The sequence below is a fragment of the Pangasianodon hypophthalmus genome, chromosome 7, assembly GCF_027358585.1.
Source record: "Pangasianodon hypophthalmus isolate fPanHyp1 chromosome 7, fPanHyp1.pri, whole genome shotgun sequence".
NCBI classification, from domain to species: domain Eukaryota; kingdom Metazoa; phylum Chordata; class Actinopteri; order Siluriformes; family Pangasiidae; genus Pangasianodon; species Pangasianodon hypophthalmus.
The window spans coordinates 26,072,806-26,091,399 of record NC_069716.1 but is presented as its reverse complement, the minus strand read 5'-3'; the positions used below and the strand labels follow the sequence as shown (position 1 = coordinate 26,091,399).

The window sequence follows — 18,594 nt, the reverse complement described above, 5'->3', positions numbered from 1 at the left end:
TACGAACCATGGTGATTTGATGCTAAGGTTGAGATTCTTTATGGATTGTCATGTTTTTGAGGCTAGGCCATGTTTAACCATTGACGTGTGTTAATTGTCTTTTAAATACAAGTAAAATGGAGTTTACGAGTAAGGCATGGTATTTATTTTTAGTTTATTTATTTTTTTTTTACATTTGATTATCTCTTACACTTATGGTATTTAATAATGTATATTATATGATTAATATGACCTTAAATGATATATATTTTCAAAAACAACCGCTGCTGTTTACTATTTAGTTAAGCATGTCACATGATGTTATGCAGCCTGGTTAAGCAAAAAAGCAACCTCATATTAAATATGTCACATGGTGTTTTCCAGTTTTTAAAAGGAAATTGTGATTTGAAATGACTACACCAAAGTCATGAAGGTAGTTTGTGCAACAAGAACTGAGATAAAGGTGTGCGAACTTCTTTCATTCTTCAATAGATTTATAAATGAACCAGTTTAGGTACCTGTAAGACCTATTAGAGATTATCAACACAGGAGAGATTGATAAGAGATTGGTAAACTTGTTCTTATAGTGCTCGTACTATAAACAGCAGGCCCACAGATTTTAAACAAGACCGTTTGACTGATCATATGTTTTGGTATTCAGTCTCTACACCAATCATAAGTCATTCAACATCAGGTTTGTGTGCATCAGAAATCTACTGGTGCTAATAAAATGATATAAAACACTGCATATATATATATGTTTTGCATTGACAATTAAACCTAGGTATCAAAAAATGGACAAAAATTTACCTCTGAGGGTTGACACATATTTTAAATTCAAGTTTTCTATCCAAGTAGAAAACCTTGGCCCCTTACTCCATGCTTTCCCCTGCTTTAAAATGTCCCCAAAAAACAAACACTCACACCTCCAAAAACCTGACTTTTCAAAATCATAAATCACATCATATCTTACGTTATGAGAAGTTATGAAATTCCCTTTTCCAGTATGAGTTGAGTCCTGGTCATGATTTTTTTTTAAAGCCACTATAAGCAATTTTGCTAATCTCCACCAGATCTAGCCACCAAAGGAGTCTTTCATCCTTTCCTCAGTCCCACGCTTCTCCAAAGCCCCTCTGACCAAGAACACATGCAATAGTCCCATGATGCAGCATTATCAGTATCAGCCTTAAAGCTTTTCAGTACCCAAGGCTCATTTTCAACATCATGCCTATGACTCATCAAGAAAGCGCCTGTGTAGGATGTTGTTTTATGAAACACAATTGATATCAGATCAAGAAATTTAGCAACACTTCCACTGATTCTGCATTAAAATATTGCTTATCCTCTATGGGCTGCCCATACGTATGCAAAATAATTGATAGTATGGAATTCGGTTCGTGTTAAAACATTGAGCTGGTGATTACAGAGCTGTAGATAGTCACAGAGATTTTTTTTTCCTCTCATGACATATATTTTAGTGACAGGAACCAGAATCTAAAGGCGGCTTAAATAAAAAATGTCATTCGAAAATTTGCTTACAGCAGCTTTAATTTCCAACATATTTAAATAAGGATGTCTGTGCACATAGTGCACATCAAATTGCAGAATATATTGCTAGAAAATGCTATTAAGCTCATGTTAGATCATGTATTGTGGCATATTAATCCACAGTGTTTAGTGTCCAACAGCTTCATTTCCCCTGTTACTGATCATTCCTCTTTGATCATGGTGCATTAAGGCTTGGACATCATTTTAATGATTTAATCCCCTCTTCAAGAAGGCAGGCTTAGTCATGGGTTTGAATGAAAGGAGCAGGAACGCTGTTGCAAGTCCAGAAATTACTTCACACATGCAGAAGAGAAATGCACATGATCCATACAACAGCAGAAATGTGTTAGGTGAGCAGATACACACTTACACTGAACTCCTGTTTATTCATCTCCAAATCAGCAATCATGACAAGGACTAAGCACTAAAAAGCACTACTTAATGGTGAGCTACACATAAATAAACTTCTTTATGCTTCTTTGTGCATCTTTATGCATTTTTATGCATCTTTATGCTCTTGTGCACTTGAAGCCCGTCTAAACTAAACCCCTAGCAGGTTTAAATTGCGCAAAGTGTGCGTCCTGACACCAACAAGAGATCGCCAAAAATGAATAAACATCTTACCTGCAGGAACAGAGCTGCAATTTGCCAGCTCTGTGCAAAAACGACAGCTCGACAGAGTTTGAGTTTGTGTTATTATTGCACTTCCCCGCTGATGGATCTCATCTCTGCACCGCCCCGCGTTTAACCCGGGGACGAGCGCACGCGCTGAGCGACTGTGGAAAGCCACAGGGCTCAAAAAGGACATCACTTAACATCCTGAGTTTGGTTCTGTTGCTGCATCCAACTCACTTGAGTCAGTGAGTGGTAATGCACCAGTCGGAATGGGCTACTTGGAAGGGAGGCTTGGTGGCTTAGTGGTTAGCACACTTGCCTCGCACCTCCGGAGTTGGGGTTTGCATGGAGTTCGCGTGGAGTTTGCATGTTCTCCTCATGCTTCAGGGGTTTCCTCCAGGTACTCCGGTTTCCTCACCCAGTCCATAGATGTGCTTCAGGGGTTTCTTCCAGGTACTCCGGTTTCCTCACCCAGTCCATAGATGTGCTTCAGGGGTTTCTTCCAGGTACTCCGGTTTCCTCACCCAGTCCAAAGATGTGCTTCAGGGGTTTCTTCCAGGTACTCCGGTTTCCTCACCCAGCCCATAGATGTGCTTCAGGGGTTTCCTCCGGGTACTCTGGTTTCCTCACCCAGTCCATAGACGTGCTTCAGGGGTTTCCTCCAGGTACTCCGGTTTCCTCGCCCAGTCCAAAGACATTCTTCGTAGGCTGACTGGCATTTACAAATTGTCTGTAGTGCCCTTGCAATGAGTCCCCCATCCTGTGCCCTGAGTTCCCTGGGATAAGCTCTAGGTTGCCCCGTAACCCTGTGTAGTGCTACTTGCACTCAGGACAATGACATATTTCTGTTTTAAAATAGTGAGGTTCTCGCATCTCCGGTAGCACTGTATACATTCAGCAGTAAAGCAAGACAGCAAGACACCTCGTTAGCATCAGCACAAGTCAACTGTATGGGTTAACATTAGCCTGGGTGTCTGTTTCTTTTAATAGGTATTTTCTTACCTTCATAGTTGTGCATGTATGATCACGCATACAGTCTGAAACCTTTCTCGAGCTTACTAAATGAAGCTTTGCAAGTGTTCTTACATATATCATGAACAACACTGACAATCATTTTTTGGGAGCTCCTGCAGACACCAGGTGTAAAATAACGCTTTTGCCATTATAGTGGATGATTTACAAGTTTGTGCAAGTAGCCCATTACGCCATTTTCGAACTCAGTACATTCAACAGATGAAGTGGAGAGAAAAAAGAAACAAAAAACGGGCTCCTCCATGTTCATCTGTTGTTAGCAACTAGCTAGCCAGCTAACTGTGATGAGTGTATATTTACCTCGTCAAAACAGTGAACTGTAGAGTCAGTGTCATAGATTTAACAAGCGAATATGTCTGTATGTTGACTGATCTAAAGAAAAAAAAACTTGTTTATACAGGATAACTCATTTAAAAGTTAAAAGGGCCACTTTTTTCTTATTTTTTCCTTATTACTTCTGGTAATTGAGAAGACTACCCCAAGTTGAGACGATGGAATTTCAAGTTGAGGGGCATTTCAATGGTTGGAGGTTGGGAATTACAGGTTATGAAAGTGAGTTGAAAGCAATATTTTATAAGGCTTTCACATGTTATTTTCCACTCACAAAGTAAAAAAAAAAATTATGTATACATCCAAACACTGAAAAAACTACGTATGAGATGAGAATACACCCTGAATGGGATGCCAGTTCATCACAGCACAAGGTACACACTCATTTACAGCTAGGGCCAATTTAGCACAGCTAATTCACCAACGTGCACTTTTTTTGGGTGGGAGGAAGAAACCAGAGAACCTGAAGGAAACCCACATGGACTTGGGAGAACATGTGAGACTCCACCCAAGCTCAGGTTGAAACAGAGGACTGGGTGTCAAGGCAGCAACACTCCTTGCACCATTTTTCTTCTTTTTCTTCTTCTTCTTCTTACATTATTAAAATGTACCTTTTCAAATCTGTTTGTGATGATTATCATTACACCAATATATATTCCACTTGACTTTTAAACTTTTCAGGTTACTCTTGTAAAAAGAAAAGAATTATTCCTTAAAAGGCAGACACTTCAATTGACATTGTTTCCATTGATTCTTTCAAGATCACACCTATTTAGGAATTAATCTCCATACACACTGGCACAAAATGCGACTCTCCACGAGATCCATTATGCCTCACATTTGCAGCCGGTATAGCAACACACCACTGTCCAACTTGATTGCTGTTTTTTTAACGTCTTCCTTGACTGCAAGCATATCCTCCTGCCAGCAGTCAAGGCAAGGCACAGCTGAACTTGAACACGCCTCACTTTATAGTGCTTTTTGTGTGTTTCAACAGTTTGAGAAGAGCTTCTGTCACAGCACTTTTCCACTTGTGCACATTCATAACAATTATGGACCTTTTGGCCTTCCATGGGCACCTGTTGTGCTTAAAGGGGTGGTTCACAGACACTGTGTCTAAGACTGGTTTATTCTGTCTAGCCTGTTTTTGTGCACAGTGATTGTTAACAGTTACTGAATTATTACAGTGATCAGACCTTCAGACTAAACCCTGTTCATGTAGTAGCAAATAGGAAAGGCGTAATTGTGGAGTAATTAATAATACCAGGACATCATTTAGAAAAATAAATGAATAAATAAATAAATACATGAAGCTTACTTATTGTTCATGCATGATTCTATGTTAGCAGTGAATGCATTATAAATAAGTTACTTATGGCTGAATGTGAGTAAATAGCTCTAGCGCCATCTGGCAGTTCATTACTGTTAATGTGTTTTGGAAGTCGCAAGTTAGAATGTCCAAAAAAGGCAGGGGTGGACACAGGCTGTGTGAGAGGTGAAAAAAATAACAATAAAAAGGCCTCCTGAAGGCATTAATTCATATTTTTTCTACTATAGACGCACTCTAGAGGGCACATTTTCTCACACTTGGAGCACCTAGTGAACACTTCTTACATGTAAGGAAGCCTATATGGCACTGCATCTCATTTTCTCCACTGGAAGGGCAGCCATTAGGGCACTTCATCATATTTCCTCACAGATAAAAGAACCCTTTATGGCACTGAACCACATATTCTCCACTGGAAAGGCAGCCATTAGGGCACTTCATCATATTTCCTCACAGATAAAAGAACCCTTTATGGCACTGCACCACATATTCTCCACTGGAAAGGCAGCCATTAGGGCACTTCATCATATTTCCTCACAGATAAAAGAACCCTTTATGGCACTGAACCACATATTCTCCACTGGAAAGGCAGCCATTAGGGCACTTCATCATATTTCCTCACAGATAAAAGAACCCTTTATGGCACTGCACCACATATTCTCCACTGGAAAGGCAGCCATTAGGGCACTTCATCATATTTCCTCACAGATAAAAGAACCCTTTATGGCACTGCACCACATATTCTCCACTGGAAGGGCAGCCATTAGGGCACTTCATCATATTTCTTCACAGATAAAAGAACCCTTTATGGCACTGCACCACATATTCTCCACTGGAAAGGCAGCCATTAGGGCACTTCATCATATTTCCTCACAGACAAAAGAACCCTTTATGGCACTGAACCACATATTCTCCACTGAAAGGGCAGCCATTAGGGCACTTCACCATCTATACATGCACATAAGGGCACTCTGATGGGCACTTTGTCACACTTTCTTGCACACGGTGCAAATTAGATCAACCTGTATATTGAAAACAATTACCTTTGCCTACTGATCCCTGAGATATGCTTGATTTATTTGATTTAAATGAGAGAGAATGACATCAATAATCACAGTAAACAAATAATAACCACCAAAATATTTTTTTTTCAAAAATGCTGTTTATTCATACTATATGATCTAGTGTCTCAATGTCATCACACAATTTCTATATTTCCCTTTCTATATGTGAAACTATACAAATTATACTGCTGCCTTAACATAGGTAGAGTTGCTTTAATGTATGAAATTTTTTTCCCCATTTTGTAATGTCTATGACTAAACAGAAGAGGGCAGTACAGGCTCTGAAAAATGGATTGGTGAAGAAAAATCTCCACTTTACCTGCTGCCCAGGGAAGCGTCTAAGCATATAAATAGGTTAAACTACAGATAGAATGTAATCCCCCTGCATCGAAATCCAGTCCTGGAGGATCAAGTGGGTTTTCTCTGCATTAGCACACCTATCAGCAACCCCATCAGCCATTTTTTGAGTCCACTGGTCATAAGCTCTGCTCATGTGCATCTACTCTTCTGAACTTTCTCTTGACCTAATCCTGACCTAATCTTCTTCACCTGATCCAGCAAATCAATTTATTCAGTAGGTAATAGGCATTATTTCCATGTGTAGCAAATACATTAAACCCTATTCATACAACAGTTAGCTCCTGTCCACTAATTAGATTGGACAAACGGCATTCCAAGAGTGCTTATATTTAGTATAACCGCACTGGGACATTTCACTGTTTGTATCACTTCACTTGTCTATGTTCACCATGTAAAATTCCAATTCTAGCAACAGTCCCACTGAAACTGTTACTACAGTAGAGTTAGCAACATCATCAGCTGACATGGCAAACTATACATTTGTCCTGAAAATACTTCTGACTTAAAATATGAAAGGTCATCTGATGAAGAAAAAGGAAGAAGGGAAGCCAGTTTCACTGGATGCACCTTTAACGGAAACGTAGAAATCAATGTGAGCTAGCTAGCCAGCTAGCTGATGGGCTATCCATGAGTGTGGCTTCTTCAGGATTTATTTTCATTTGAGGAGCCAAAATTATTAGGGCATATTGTGTATTCATTTCTTATTTGTAAAACTGTTGTATAAAAGCAATACTACAATCACAATCATGCTGTTATGCTGAATATCGGCACAGCTGTGAATACCTGCGACCTCGTGCCAATGGCCGAATCACAGCCGTGCTGATATTCAGTGTAAGTGCACTCTTGCCTGTGTGATAATGCTTAAATATGGCACTATTTGGCGTATATGGGGGCGTGATTGCTCAGCTGTTAAAGTTCTGCACTAGTACTGGAAAGATTATGAGTTTAAATCCCAAACCTGGGACAGATTCACTGTCTGGGCATTGAGCACAGCTCTTAAGCTTCATCTGCTCAGCTCAAATGTGTGGATTGTATTCTGTGTTTTATGCAAGCCAATTTGGATAAAGTTGTCTGCCAAATGAGAAACAAAAACAAGGAACAAGCTCAAAGAAATACAGAGAAAAACCTGTTAATGTAAATTAGCCACAACAGTTATCATACTGTGAATGTTGCACAATACTGTTCTACCCCTTACTGCAAATCTGTTGGCACACTCTCAGAAAAAAGGGTTCTTTGAATGTTGTTTAAGTGTTCAGTGGACAATTAAGGGCTCTTAGCTTGCAAAAATGAGCTCTACACACACACACCTTCTACAATGGCATGGCCAGGTTAGACCCAGTGACCTTATTGGGATGGCAGTCTAGGGTGGAGCAAAATACTAAGCAACATTTGTTTGTTGTCTAGCAAGCTACAAAAAAGTCATAGCCTTAAGTAACATTAAGCGACATCATATTGAATATGCTAACATTATGAACTCAATATCATTAGCTAACATTAGCTAGTAACAAACTGAAGAAATCCAATGTTATGGCTCCAAATAATGAATATTGTTAGTGTAAAATAGTTTCACCAACGTTTGGTCACCTATTTCTTTGTTGTGGTCAGTGGAGCAAGGGAATAGTTCGCTTCTGTGTTAGCTAGCTAAACTTGCTTTTTTCCTGCACAACACTGCCAATGCTTGCCGTTGATGAAATGAACTTGTTGTAGTGGATGTTCTATTATTATTAGTTCTACTCTGTGACAAAGATTTACCAAGTCTTTCAGTTCATCATCATATGGAATTAGGGACTTGGGGTGGCCAATAGAGTGGCCATGCTTCATGGTAGGGTGCTAAACCCATGTTCTTCTTGAACGCTCTACTTAGAAACTTTAATGGATTCCCCAGAATGACAAACAAAGAACTCTTAAATGTAGGTAGATCTCCACCAGTGATACAACCCAGGAGTTCCAGTCCAATCTACAGGTCTTCAGTTCAGTCAAGCAGGATTGCACTTATTCAATCAATCGGTCTTGGTGTTCAGATACCTGATGAGTTGTGTAATCCTGCTTGGTTAGAATGAAAACCCTTAGACACATTGACCCTTTGCAGATAGGATTAGACACCCCTGCTCTAGCCCACTGTAATTTACCTCTGCTCAGAGAACACTTGACACAGCTGATACAGCCTTCATAATTTACATTCAGATTTGCAGGAATGGTACATCATACAGTCTGGTGGGCCCAAGAACTCGTGTTTGGCATGGTGGCTATGTGTTACAAAAGCAGACTTATCACTTAGACATTGTTTCCAAATCCAGTCTTTGGGGGGTATGAGAAAATCCACATTTTTTACCCTCTCCCAGCTCATTACATGCTAGTGCCTTTGACTGGCGGATTGTGTTGGAAAACTGGGAGAAAGCAAAAATGTAGACCTTCTGTTATCATAGGGATTTCACCTTCAAGGGTGTGTCTATTGTACCTTTAGTATGTATATTTCAGAGGAAGGTGAAGGGAAGGGAATGGATGGTGAATGTAGTACATCTTTAGAACTAATTTCAACAACTGTGGCCATTAATGTAATATTCTGTACTTTAAACAAGTTTTAGTGGTACACAGCATGCACTTTCCCAGGTTAAGGGTACATACTAAAGGTACGCATGATGTCTCCTTAATGGTACCACCCAGGTTTAGTACAGTATCATTTTTCTGAGCATGTGATGATTAAATTGAGACATATTGACCTTGTAGAGTTAAGCAGTGTTGTTATAATTTAGGTGACCTGTAACTTCTTCTTCACATCCAACTGGTAGATGGTTTGATAGCCATCATCCCAGGCGTAGATCTGCTTGTCTTGCGGGTGATAATGCATGCTCGAGTGGCTGGAGTAGCGCTTTGGGAAGTACATCACAGGCAATTCCTCGGTCCAGACGGTGTCGTGGATATCAAACAGGCACTGGATGCTGGAGCGCCCTCCAGAGTGTGTGTTGTAGACGACATACATGGTGCCGCAGACGATAAAAGCTCCTTCTGCATTGTGGCTCTTGCAGGTCGTATCCCACGTGTGCTCTACTGACAGACTTTTGGAGTCCAGTTTGGTGATCACAAGATTTCCTCCAAAGTCTGGATCTGCATGGATGACCCATAATCCCATCTCATCCACAGCGAAGTCCAGGAAAGTGTGAGGGGAGAGTCCATAGGTGGGTATGCGCCCAGCGGTGGGCAGAAGCATGCGGTCAGCCACGGTGCGGTTGACAAGGCTAACCTTCAGCACTTCGTTTCGAGTGTCAGCATTGTGATAGTAGACAAAACCATCGTAGACAGCGTGGCCTGTTCCCTGCCATGGCCGAGGTAGCTGGATGACCTTGGGCTTGCTGGTTGAATTGGAGTCAGTGAAGATCTTCAGTGAACCAAACTGAAGCAGCGTTTTGTTCCTGGAGCCGCTGAAGAAGTAGATCTTAGAGGAGCCTGTGGTTGGGTCTTTTAGCCACGAGCCTACTACATCTCCTGCCTTCTTGAGGATTTTCTGTGATTTGATGCCAGAGAATCTGGTGCTACACTCTGAATGAAATTGAAAACAGGAGAGACTAATTAAATAATTGAACACTACCATTTATTTTATTTTATTACGCAATTTTAAATTTAAACGCAATTCTGATATCAAATTGTACGTAAAGGTGTTACAAAGCAGTGACACTGGAGACTCCTTCCATAAATGTTAGTTTTTGTGGCGCATCCTTCTGACCAATCCGAATTGACAATTGCGCTGTGTTCTGAACAAATCTAACACACTGATTTCATGTCAAGTCACTTTTTAGTCATCTGTATTCTCCCAGAAGCCTTCAGAAATATTAACTAGAATATTATGACCGTTAAACCTCCTAAAGCATCTCTCAGACATACATTACTCTTGATTTATGGTGTTCCGAATGATCTGTGATTACAACAGTAAACTCCCTCATCAAATTTGCAGGAAGAGCTGAGGGCATCAACTCAGAGCAGGATATTAGTCTAACATCGTTTACCTTTTCCCTGCATGATAACAGCTTTCTCTTTGCTTTGGGCTTCTTTCACTTGTTGATCCAGCAGAGAGTCTGAGATCTCTACACTAGATGTGTCGGGAAGTTTATTGTGCAGGTACTCAACATCACTTTCCACTCGGTCCACCCGTACGGCCAGGCTGTCCACGTAGCCTTGAATTTCTGACTTTAGCACGTTTACACTGTGAACCTGACCACGCATCTCCGCAGACATGTCGTACATCCTCTGGTTGACCTTCTGGAGGTCTTGATCACATCTTATTAGACGTTCCTGTGTGAAGGTAAAACACAGACAGTATATCAAATAGAATTTGAAGGGAAGAAATGTACATAATTTACCCCAAATGTAGTTGATCAACTAAGGCATATTTGGTGTCCTCTGTTTGCTTCCTTAGTTTTAAATTTTAAGTACAATTAGAGCAACAATGCTAATGTAGCTAACAAATAATGGAAGTCCATTCCATCCATCCATTTTATGTACCCCTTATCCTACACAGGGTCACAGGGAGCCTGGAGCCTATCCCAGGGGAACTCGGGGCACAAGCCGGGGACATCCTAGACGGAGTGCTAAACCATCGCAGGGCACAATCACACACACACTCACACACCCATTCACATACTACAGACGAATTTGGAAATGCCTAATGCCTAATGGAAGTCGTTTTTTGAATTTTTTTTTTGTAAATACCTGTCTCAAACCACATCCACTTCTATAGTAATGTCAGTCAGAGTTGTTGATGTGGTTTAGGACCCAGTGGGGCTGTAATGAACATACAAGAGACAAATTTTTTATTTTTTTTTGCTCTTAGCTCTGGTCTCTACGTCCCACGTCACTTTGCGTGAAATAGTAGCATAGAGTTAGAAGTGATGCAGAGGGTAATTTAGTTCCAGTTTGAAATTTTGTAAGGTTTGTATGTTTCAATACAGACTAACCATTCCTTATTATAAACTGCTTTTTTATTATTTTTTTTAAAATAAAGATGGATAGTGCAACTTTTGAAGCAAGTACATGAAGACTTGGGCATGCAAGTATTTCTTTTTGGGGAAAGAAATATTTTGGTAGCTACATTACTCTTGTATCTCCAGTGCAAAAACTGAAGAAACAAGCATTGAGCAACAAAACCATGTCTTGGCTGATTGACTGTGTTTGGAATAATTGTGTGAAATTTTGCAAATGTGATTTTTCATGTTGTTTTTTTTTTTTTCAACATGCTTCGACCTCTGCAAACATGTAATTTATAGCAAACGTAATTTATAAAGATAATATATTTCAATGTAAAAGCTGAAGCTGGAATTAATTTTACTATATATAATTCATACAATAAGAAAATCCAAATCAGACTATTGATACAGAAACACACTGGTGTCCTCCTTCTAAGCCTCCTTCTTGCTATTCTGCTACATTTTGAGATGATCTGTTCCTCTTGATTGTGCACTGCATATTAATGCTATTATTATTATTATTATTATTATTATTATTATTATTAGTTTCCCTTCCTTGGCTGTACAGTTTGCCTGTTTTATAACTGTAGGACTCCAGAATACTAGCATTTACACATATTCTTGTGTTTAGGTATGACATATGCTTTTCCTACAACTAAATATTGTTTTCTGTTAAATTTAGTGGAAACTTAGTTCTGCAGCTTCTGTGCCTCAAAGTTTACTTTTGCATACATGGTCAATTTAAATATAAATTATTCAGTAATACTTTATATTAAGCTTCCATTAACTAAAATTATTTACTCCATTAGTTAACATTAACAAACCATGAACTTCAGCATTAATGCATCATAAATCATAAGTAATATTAATGAAGTAACACATGCATTAATTCATTTTTTTTTGTTAATGAAATATACAGTACATGCATTCTTCAATCCATGACTAAAATATCCGCATAAATTAGCAAAAACTAAATAGCATATTAGATAGCATATTCCCAAAAGTTGATAATTTTCTGAACTCTGGTGTCCAGGTGAAAAATATTAAAACTTGCTTTTCAGCTTTTCAGCCAATTTAATGTTCCTAATTTTTACTAAGTAATGGCTTATTTGTTTTATTATTTCAAAAAGCATCAATTACTACAAGTGTTAGCTGCTTACAGTGTATTATGGCTGAAGTTTGTTCATATTAAGTAAAGTGTTAAATGATGTCAGCTGAGATAAGCTCATTAAAAAGCGTTACCAGTTAATCTTTTCTGTAAGACTGTGTGCTCTGTCAGTGCCCTTACCTCCATCTCCAGGATTCTCCTCTGAAAATATCCCACCATAAATACATCCGGAGCCGATCGTTGAGCTCTTACAGCACCCAAGGACAAGAAGAGCATTGCTAAGAGTTTCAAAAACATCCTGCACAGCTAGCTATATGTTTACTCAATAATTTCGGTAAGAGTCAGTAAGGAAAAAAGTTCTCTGCTGCCCAAATATAGTCTCGTGAAAATGGCGTCTGGCTGAAATGTGTGTTGTTGGTTGTTATCCCATGCGATTCTGGGATTCAGTCTGAACAGTCTTCAGGAAAGGCAGGTCCTTACAGGCTGTTAGTGTACTTGGAGGCTTAATAAGCTCCAGATGTCCTGACACGTCCCCACACGAGTAGATCAAAAAACACTTATCGTAAATACCATCACACATCTGCTGTCTTATAAAGCCTAAATACTTTGTGGCATTTCATGAACATGCATTTCCAAAGAGAATAAATCAGTGTTATCTCACATTCAGCCTCATTTCATTTTTTCTGAATATAACTGATTTGATTGGTATCCAAACTTTGCTTTTTTAATTTTGTAATGCAGCCATAAAGCTAACAAGCAGTGGAAGAATATACTGGTCAGGGTCACAGTGGATCTGGAATCTATTCCAGGAAAACAGGGAATGAGGCAGGAATACACTCTGGAAGAAACAGCAGTTCATCACAAAGCATCATACACACACACACACACACTTACTCACATCTAGGGTGGAGGCAATTCAGCATCCACCTGCATTGCATGATTTTTTGGGAAGTGGGAGGAAACCAGAGACCCTGGAGGAAACATATGGACACCGAGAGAACTTGCAAATATCCACACAGACAATAACCCGAGCTCAGGATCGAACCTGGGACTCTAGAGCTGTGAAGCAGCAACACTATATATACCTTCTCCAAATCTTCATATACTTACTTAAAACTTTAATTTCTCCATGAGGGATTACTAACAGTTTGTCTTATCTTAAAAGCATTGTAATCTTTATTCTTAAATAAACCGTGTTATAATAAAGCAGAGGAATTGTGAATTATCATCTGAAACACTTCCAGCTTTCTTGTGAAATTCTGCCGTTAAACTTTGGGAGGTGGAATGACACCAACTTGTGCTAAAGGGAAAACAATTTTGGTCACCCAAGATGGCCACAACCGTAATGACACAATATTGTTCACATTTATAGATTTCAGTGTCACACTGTGTCCTAAACTACATCACAAAGTCTGAGAGGTGGATGAAGTTTCACAGAGAGGAAGCTGAAAAAAAATCTTCCATTCCCTGTTAGTTTTATTGGATTATTCTATCAAGTGAAAAACTAACAGATAAAACTTCACCAAAGAAACCAAACATACCAGAGCGGAAAATCGTGTAAAGTGGATTTTACTGAACTACTCCTTTAAGACATGAAGAAAGGAAGTCAAAGGAGGAGGAGGAATTTTGTTTGGCAATGAGCACAGACACAGACGCTGCCTGAGAATCGGCCCAATCTGACTTTTGGACTGTGGCCCTTGCTTTGACGCACACACACACACACACACTCACACACACACACTCTAAGTTTGTACATCAGATAATACTTGCTTGAGGGGATATTTAATTTCAAGCACTACGTTTTGGATCTTAATCTTCGAATCTTCCTACAAGAAGTTTCTTCTCTGTAAAGATGGTGACTATTGTGAATATTTATTTTAGAGATTCTCATCGTTAGAGGGCAGCATATTGCAAAAACAAAACCTTGGAGTAAAGAAATCCATGTATGCTATGAACTGGAGCCAAAAGATGCAGTCTGTTGTTGACATTGTTCTCTGGCGAGTATCAATCCACATAGTGGTCCAAAAAAAGCACAAAATGATTCAGCTGTATTTTTACACTTTACACTTACACTGTATTTCACACTTAAAATATGCATTATGCTCATCAACTGATCATTCAGGTAATTGTGCAATGCACTGATTTTAAAATGATGTAGTTTCTTGCATGGAGTTCTTAAAAGATTTCTTCTCTACTTAAACACTGATTGTTTAGACAATGCCTGAAATACTGCATAGAAATGAAGCGCTTCACACTCGAGGCTGAGTCAGTTGCTCACTCCATACACAGTACAGTAGTGACAGGAAGTGACAGCTCAGCCGTTAATAGCGCAGGAAATCCAGGGCTTAATTCAGCCCTGCTGTCACACAATTACCACAAACTTCAATTTCGAGATGGAACGGCATAACGTTGGTATACTGCCACGAGGAAATATCAATTAAATCACATACATATAGTACAGTAGATACAGAATAATGAGTAAGTTAAGGGACAGATGTCATTTAAATAACCTAGAGAAGTCGATCTCCAGCAACAGAGCAGCCATTAAAACAAAAGCAATCCCTGCCTTCTTTTTAACAGAAAAAGCACTGACTGGAGCACTTTCTGTGAAAAAAAAAAAACAGCTTATATACTATATGAACTACTATAACACCCCTCTTACCAGTCCTAGCAAGTATCAGCTGACTAGCCTGCTATCTTGATTAAATTTATAATTATCAGTAAAGCAGATGTAATAAAGATTAGTGTAATTTTGGTGATGAGGAGTTACAACAGTAAATCAAGAAAATTTGAGCTCCTTGTGTAACTTGATTATATGCAAACACAGTAAAAGTGGGACGTCACACTGCGTATGGATGAATGTCCCAAAATTACACACGCTGTTATTTTAAGTTACATTGCAGTTTTGGGATATTGGCAACAAAATGATTTCAATTCATCATGTTATAAACCTCCTTCTTATTGGCTCACTAGCAAAAAATTTGTTACAGGTTTTGTCCTCAATGTTTACGGTGACGTGATGTGGTGACGTGATGTGGTGACGTGATGTGGTGACGTGATGTGGTGAATAACATTCTAGTATTAATGGAAGGTTCTAAAACTGAATCTGGTTTTCAGTAAGGAGACATGAGGAAGAACACCCACTGCAACTAAATCTGCAAAAAACACACTGTACTACTCACCTGTGTACACATTTTTGGGCAAGTAAAAATTACAAATATTTATTTTATTAGAAATGCGGTTTCTGAAACTTTTTTCCGGCCCGGATAGACATGATCGCCGCTTCTCCATGATCTTCTGATAATAGTTACGTTGGTCACGTAATTTAGTCACGCAAATTGCAGCTTCTATTCTTTTCTTACCACACCCTTTTTACCCTGTGACTGCCTGATACACCTTAAAATAAACCTTTTCCCCAAATGTAAGGTAAAGTGTGCCTGTGGCAACTTTATGACCCAATCTGTGCTGCACACGTGTGTCATTTCACGACATTACAGCACATTTTGTGGCATTTCGAAATAACTCATACACTGTTTTTAAAAGTATATTATCTATATTATCTATGCAACAGCAACAATTAGCACAGAAAATTCTCTTTTAGTACCTAGAATCTTTAAAAAAAAATTGTAAAAATCTGAATAAGAACTTTTGAAGTTTTTATGGAAATTATAATTAAAAATAGCTTAATTGGTAGTTTTTATATGTTTCAATTACATAACAAAAGTCTGGATATTGGAGATCACCATAGAGTTAAAAGATTGAGAGGGCGCACTGGTCATGTGATCATGTTCTTTCATGGAGAGTCTGCACCATTATCAGAAAAGGAATCATCTTCACGTGTTAAAGTGCCTGATAGCCTGACAGCCTCTGGATTGCAATAACCGTCACATGCCACAGTAGCTTTCAAACGACACCAGCTCCTCTGTGATCTATGGTGCCCAAGAAAGAGCCGTGGAATTCAGCCATTTTAGCTGACTTTGGAGCTGTATTTCTGACAAAAATGCCACCTCAGGCACTGCTGCAGAGCTCATTATGTTTCAGTCGATCATTTTCAAAGTCCCCTGTTCACAGACTTTGTTTATTTAATCAATCAAATTTTTGGAGAGCCAGACTGCAGGAACCTGGACGCCGTTGCCTCCCTAACCCCAACCTTGGTGCACTCTCCTGGGCTTGTCCTCTCACCTCACCCTCATTGTAATGCTTGTGGACCAACACACACTCAGCATATAGCTACCACTATTAGAGCCAGTTTGAAGCTCTTATAATGTGTGTAGTCACATAGAGCCAAAAAAATATGCTTTTAAAATTTTTATGTAGTGTGTGCACTGCCAGCTGTCTATTCTACTCATACTAGCATATGTTTCCTGTTTTGGACCCCATTTTGGTAACACCATGACGGAAGCAATGACTATAACAGACGACTGCACAAATGTGCCCTCTATACCTTTTAACTCTACGTAGATCACCCACTTTGTATATAAAATTGTCAATAATATCCCATATTAAGTAAGGAGAATTAAGTAAGCTACAGGAAAAATTTCTTAATCAGTCAATCTTAAGTGTATTTTTGGAGGAAACAAAATGGAAAAGTTTACACCACCATACTTGAAACTATTCATAATAACAGTCTTTTATGTTATAATAATAGTTCGCACTGCAGGGTTTGCATTTGTACATTATAACTGGAGACATTGTCCTAACATGACATTTTAAGCGTGCACGCTGGATTGAGTAGCATTTAGAATATATTAGCATAAAGTAGAATTAAGCAGAATGAATAGAAACCTAAGCAGTCTTGTTCCTCATTGATTTAGGAAACATCAAAGGATCCTGTTGAAGAACTGAGAGTAATTTTAGGTAATAGTAAGTAGTGTAATTTTTTTTTTGTTGAATTCTGCTGAAATGCTTCTGCCCTGTGCCCTGCTCGGGGTTATAGAAAGCTCAGTGACAGTGTTCTTGTTTCCTTTGAAGGTGGTTTACTGCCCTTTCCGGCATTGCGAAAGCCGCCAAGGGTAGTGAAACCGCGTGCAAGTTCTGGGTGGAGAATCGATGCTTCCACACAGCATGTAGGTTTCGGCACATGAACATCAAGGTAAGCTGGAAGCTACTACACTCAACTTCACTATTAATGAAAACAGGCAAAAATGGATAAATAAAATGAATAACATAGGATATAAGTGTTTTTTTTAACAAATAGGTACACAAATATTGTTTTGAAACACAAAGCTTTCCTAAGACAGTTTTTTTTTGTTCAAAACTATAAACAGCACCCAAATATTATTTGGTGAAACCTCCACTCTTAGAAGAAAACAGTACTGTACCTAAACTCTAAATTTCCTTGTAATAGTGGTACAATCCAACATTTTTTTAATTCAGAAAGAGTCAAAAGGGAACATATTTTCTTCTCTGTGATCCCAAATACTGGGATTATAAATCATTGCTCTATCTTTACTCTATCCTTCACCTGGAAACAAGTGTATAATGTACCTTTAGGTAGAAGATACACACTATAGGTTAGTGCATCCTTTCACTGAAAGGTGTATCCTTGACATTATGACCCCAGTGACAAGGATTGTACAATATATTAGCTTAACATTTTCCAAAAATAGCTTCAATCACTAAGGACGTCATGTATTATCTCACTAACAACACACTTTACCGTGTCAAACAGAAGAACTGTGGAAAAATCCCATGCTACTGGGAAAACCAACCAGGCGGTTGCCAAAAACAGGGTTGTGCATTTAAGCACAAGAAGCCATGGTCCATCAGACAGCATACTGTTCTCTGAGAGAAAGATAAAACCAAAATGGAGATTACCTAAATTTAAATGTTTCTCAATTTCCTTAAGGCCCTGTGTGATCTTCTCAATATTCCATATGTGTCCTTCTCAATATTGCATTATGCTTTACAGAGTCTCCTACTCCTGAGAACTTTAAAGTCCATCTGGAAAGAACATCACTAAGGCAGACACCTGCTGATGTGAAACCTCACCAGAAAAGAAAAAAATGCAGGAACAGTCTGCTTGGCTGCTGCTGAACCACACTGCATACATGTTAAGGTGAAACAGTGAGCTCTACTACATCTTTAATACTTGAGAGAAGATGCCCCGTTTTCCTAATTCCTGTTATATTCACCTTAAAAGCAAAGCTGCATTTGTAAAGCTGAGATACAGTATGTAACAATTAATTTACAGAGAGTAGAGGATATATTTCTGGTGGTCCTAGTTGCACAAAGGGCTTCATGTGTGATGTTTTAAAAAGTGTCTATTTCTAT

The 18,594-nt window shown here is 38.9% G+C and overlaps 2 protein-coding genes across 2 annotated transcripts in view; both read right to left on the bottom strand.

Moving 5' to 3' along the window:
* Positions 1–2,297, bottom strand: part of ppfibp2b (PPFIA binding protein 2b) — an 80,124-nt gene extending 77,827 nt beyond the window's left edge. Inside the window, exon 1 of the mRNA XM_053235280.1 lies at positions 2,152–2,297. The gene's annotated coding sequence lies outside the window, so the exon portion shown is untranslated. The remainder of the gene's footprint in view (positions 1–2,151) is intronic.
* A 3,597-nt stretch (positions 2,298–5,894) lies between these two features.
* olfml1 (olfactomedin-like 1) lies at positions 5,895–12,621 on the bottom strand. Its single transcript, XM_026946375.3, has 3 exons — positions 12,502–12,621; positions 10,257–10,542; positions 5,895–9,792 (listed from the first exon to the last, which is right to left on the bottom strand). The coding sequence occupies exons 1-3, from the start codon at positions 12,616–12,618 to the stop codon at positions 9,005–9,007; spliced, it is 1,191 nt and encodes a 396-aa protein (XP_026802176.3). The 5' UTR covers positions 12,619–12,621; the 3' UTR covers positions 5,895–9,004.
* Between the last annotated feature and the right edge of the window lie 5,973 nt (positions 12,622–18,594).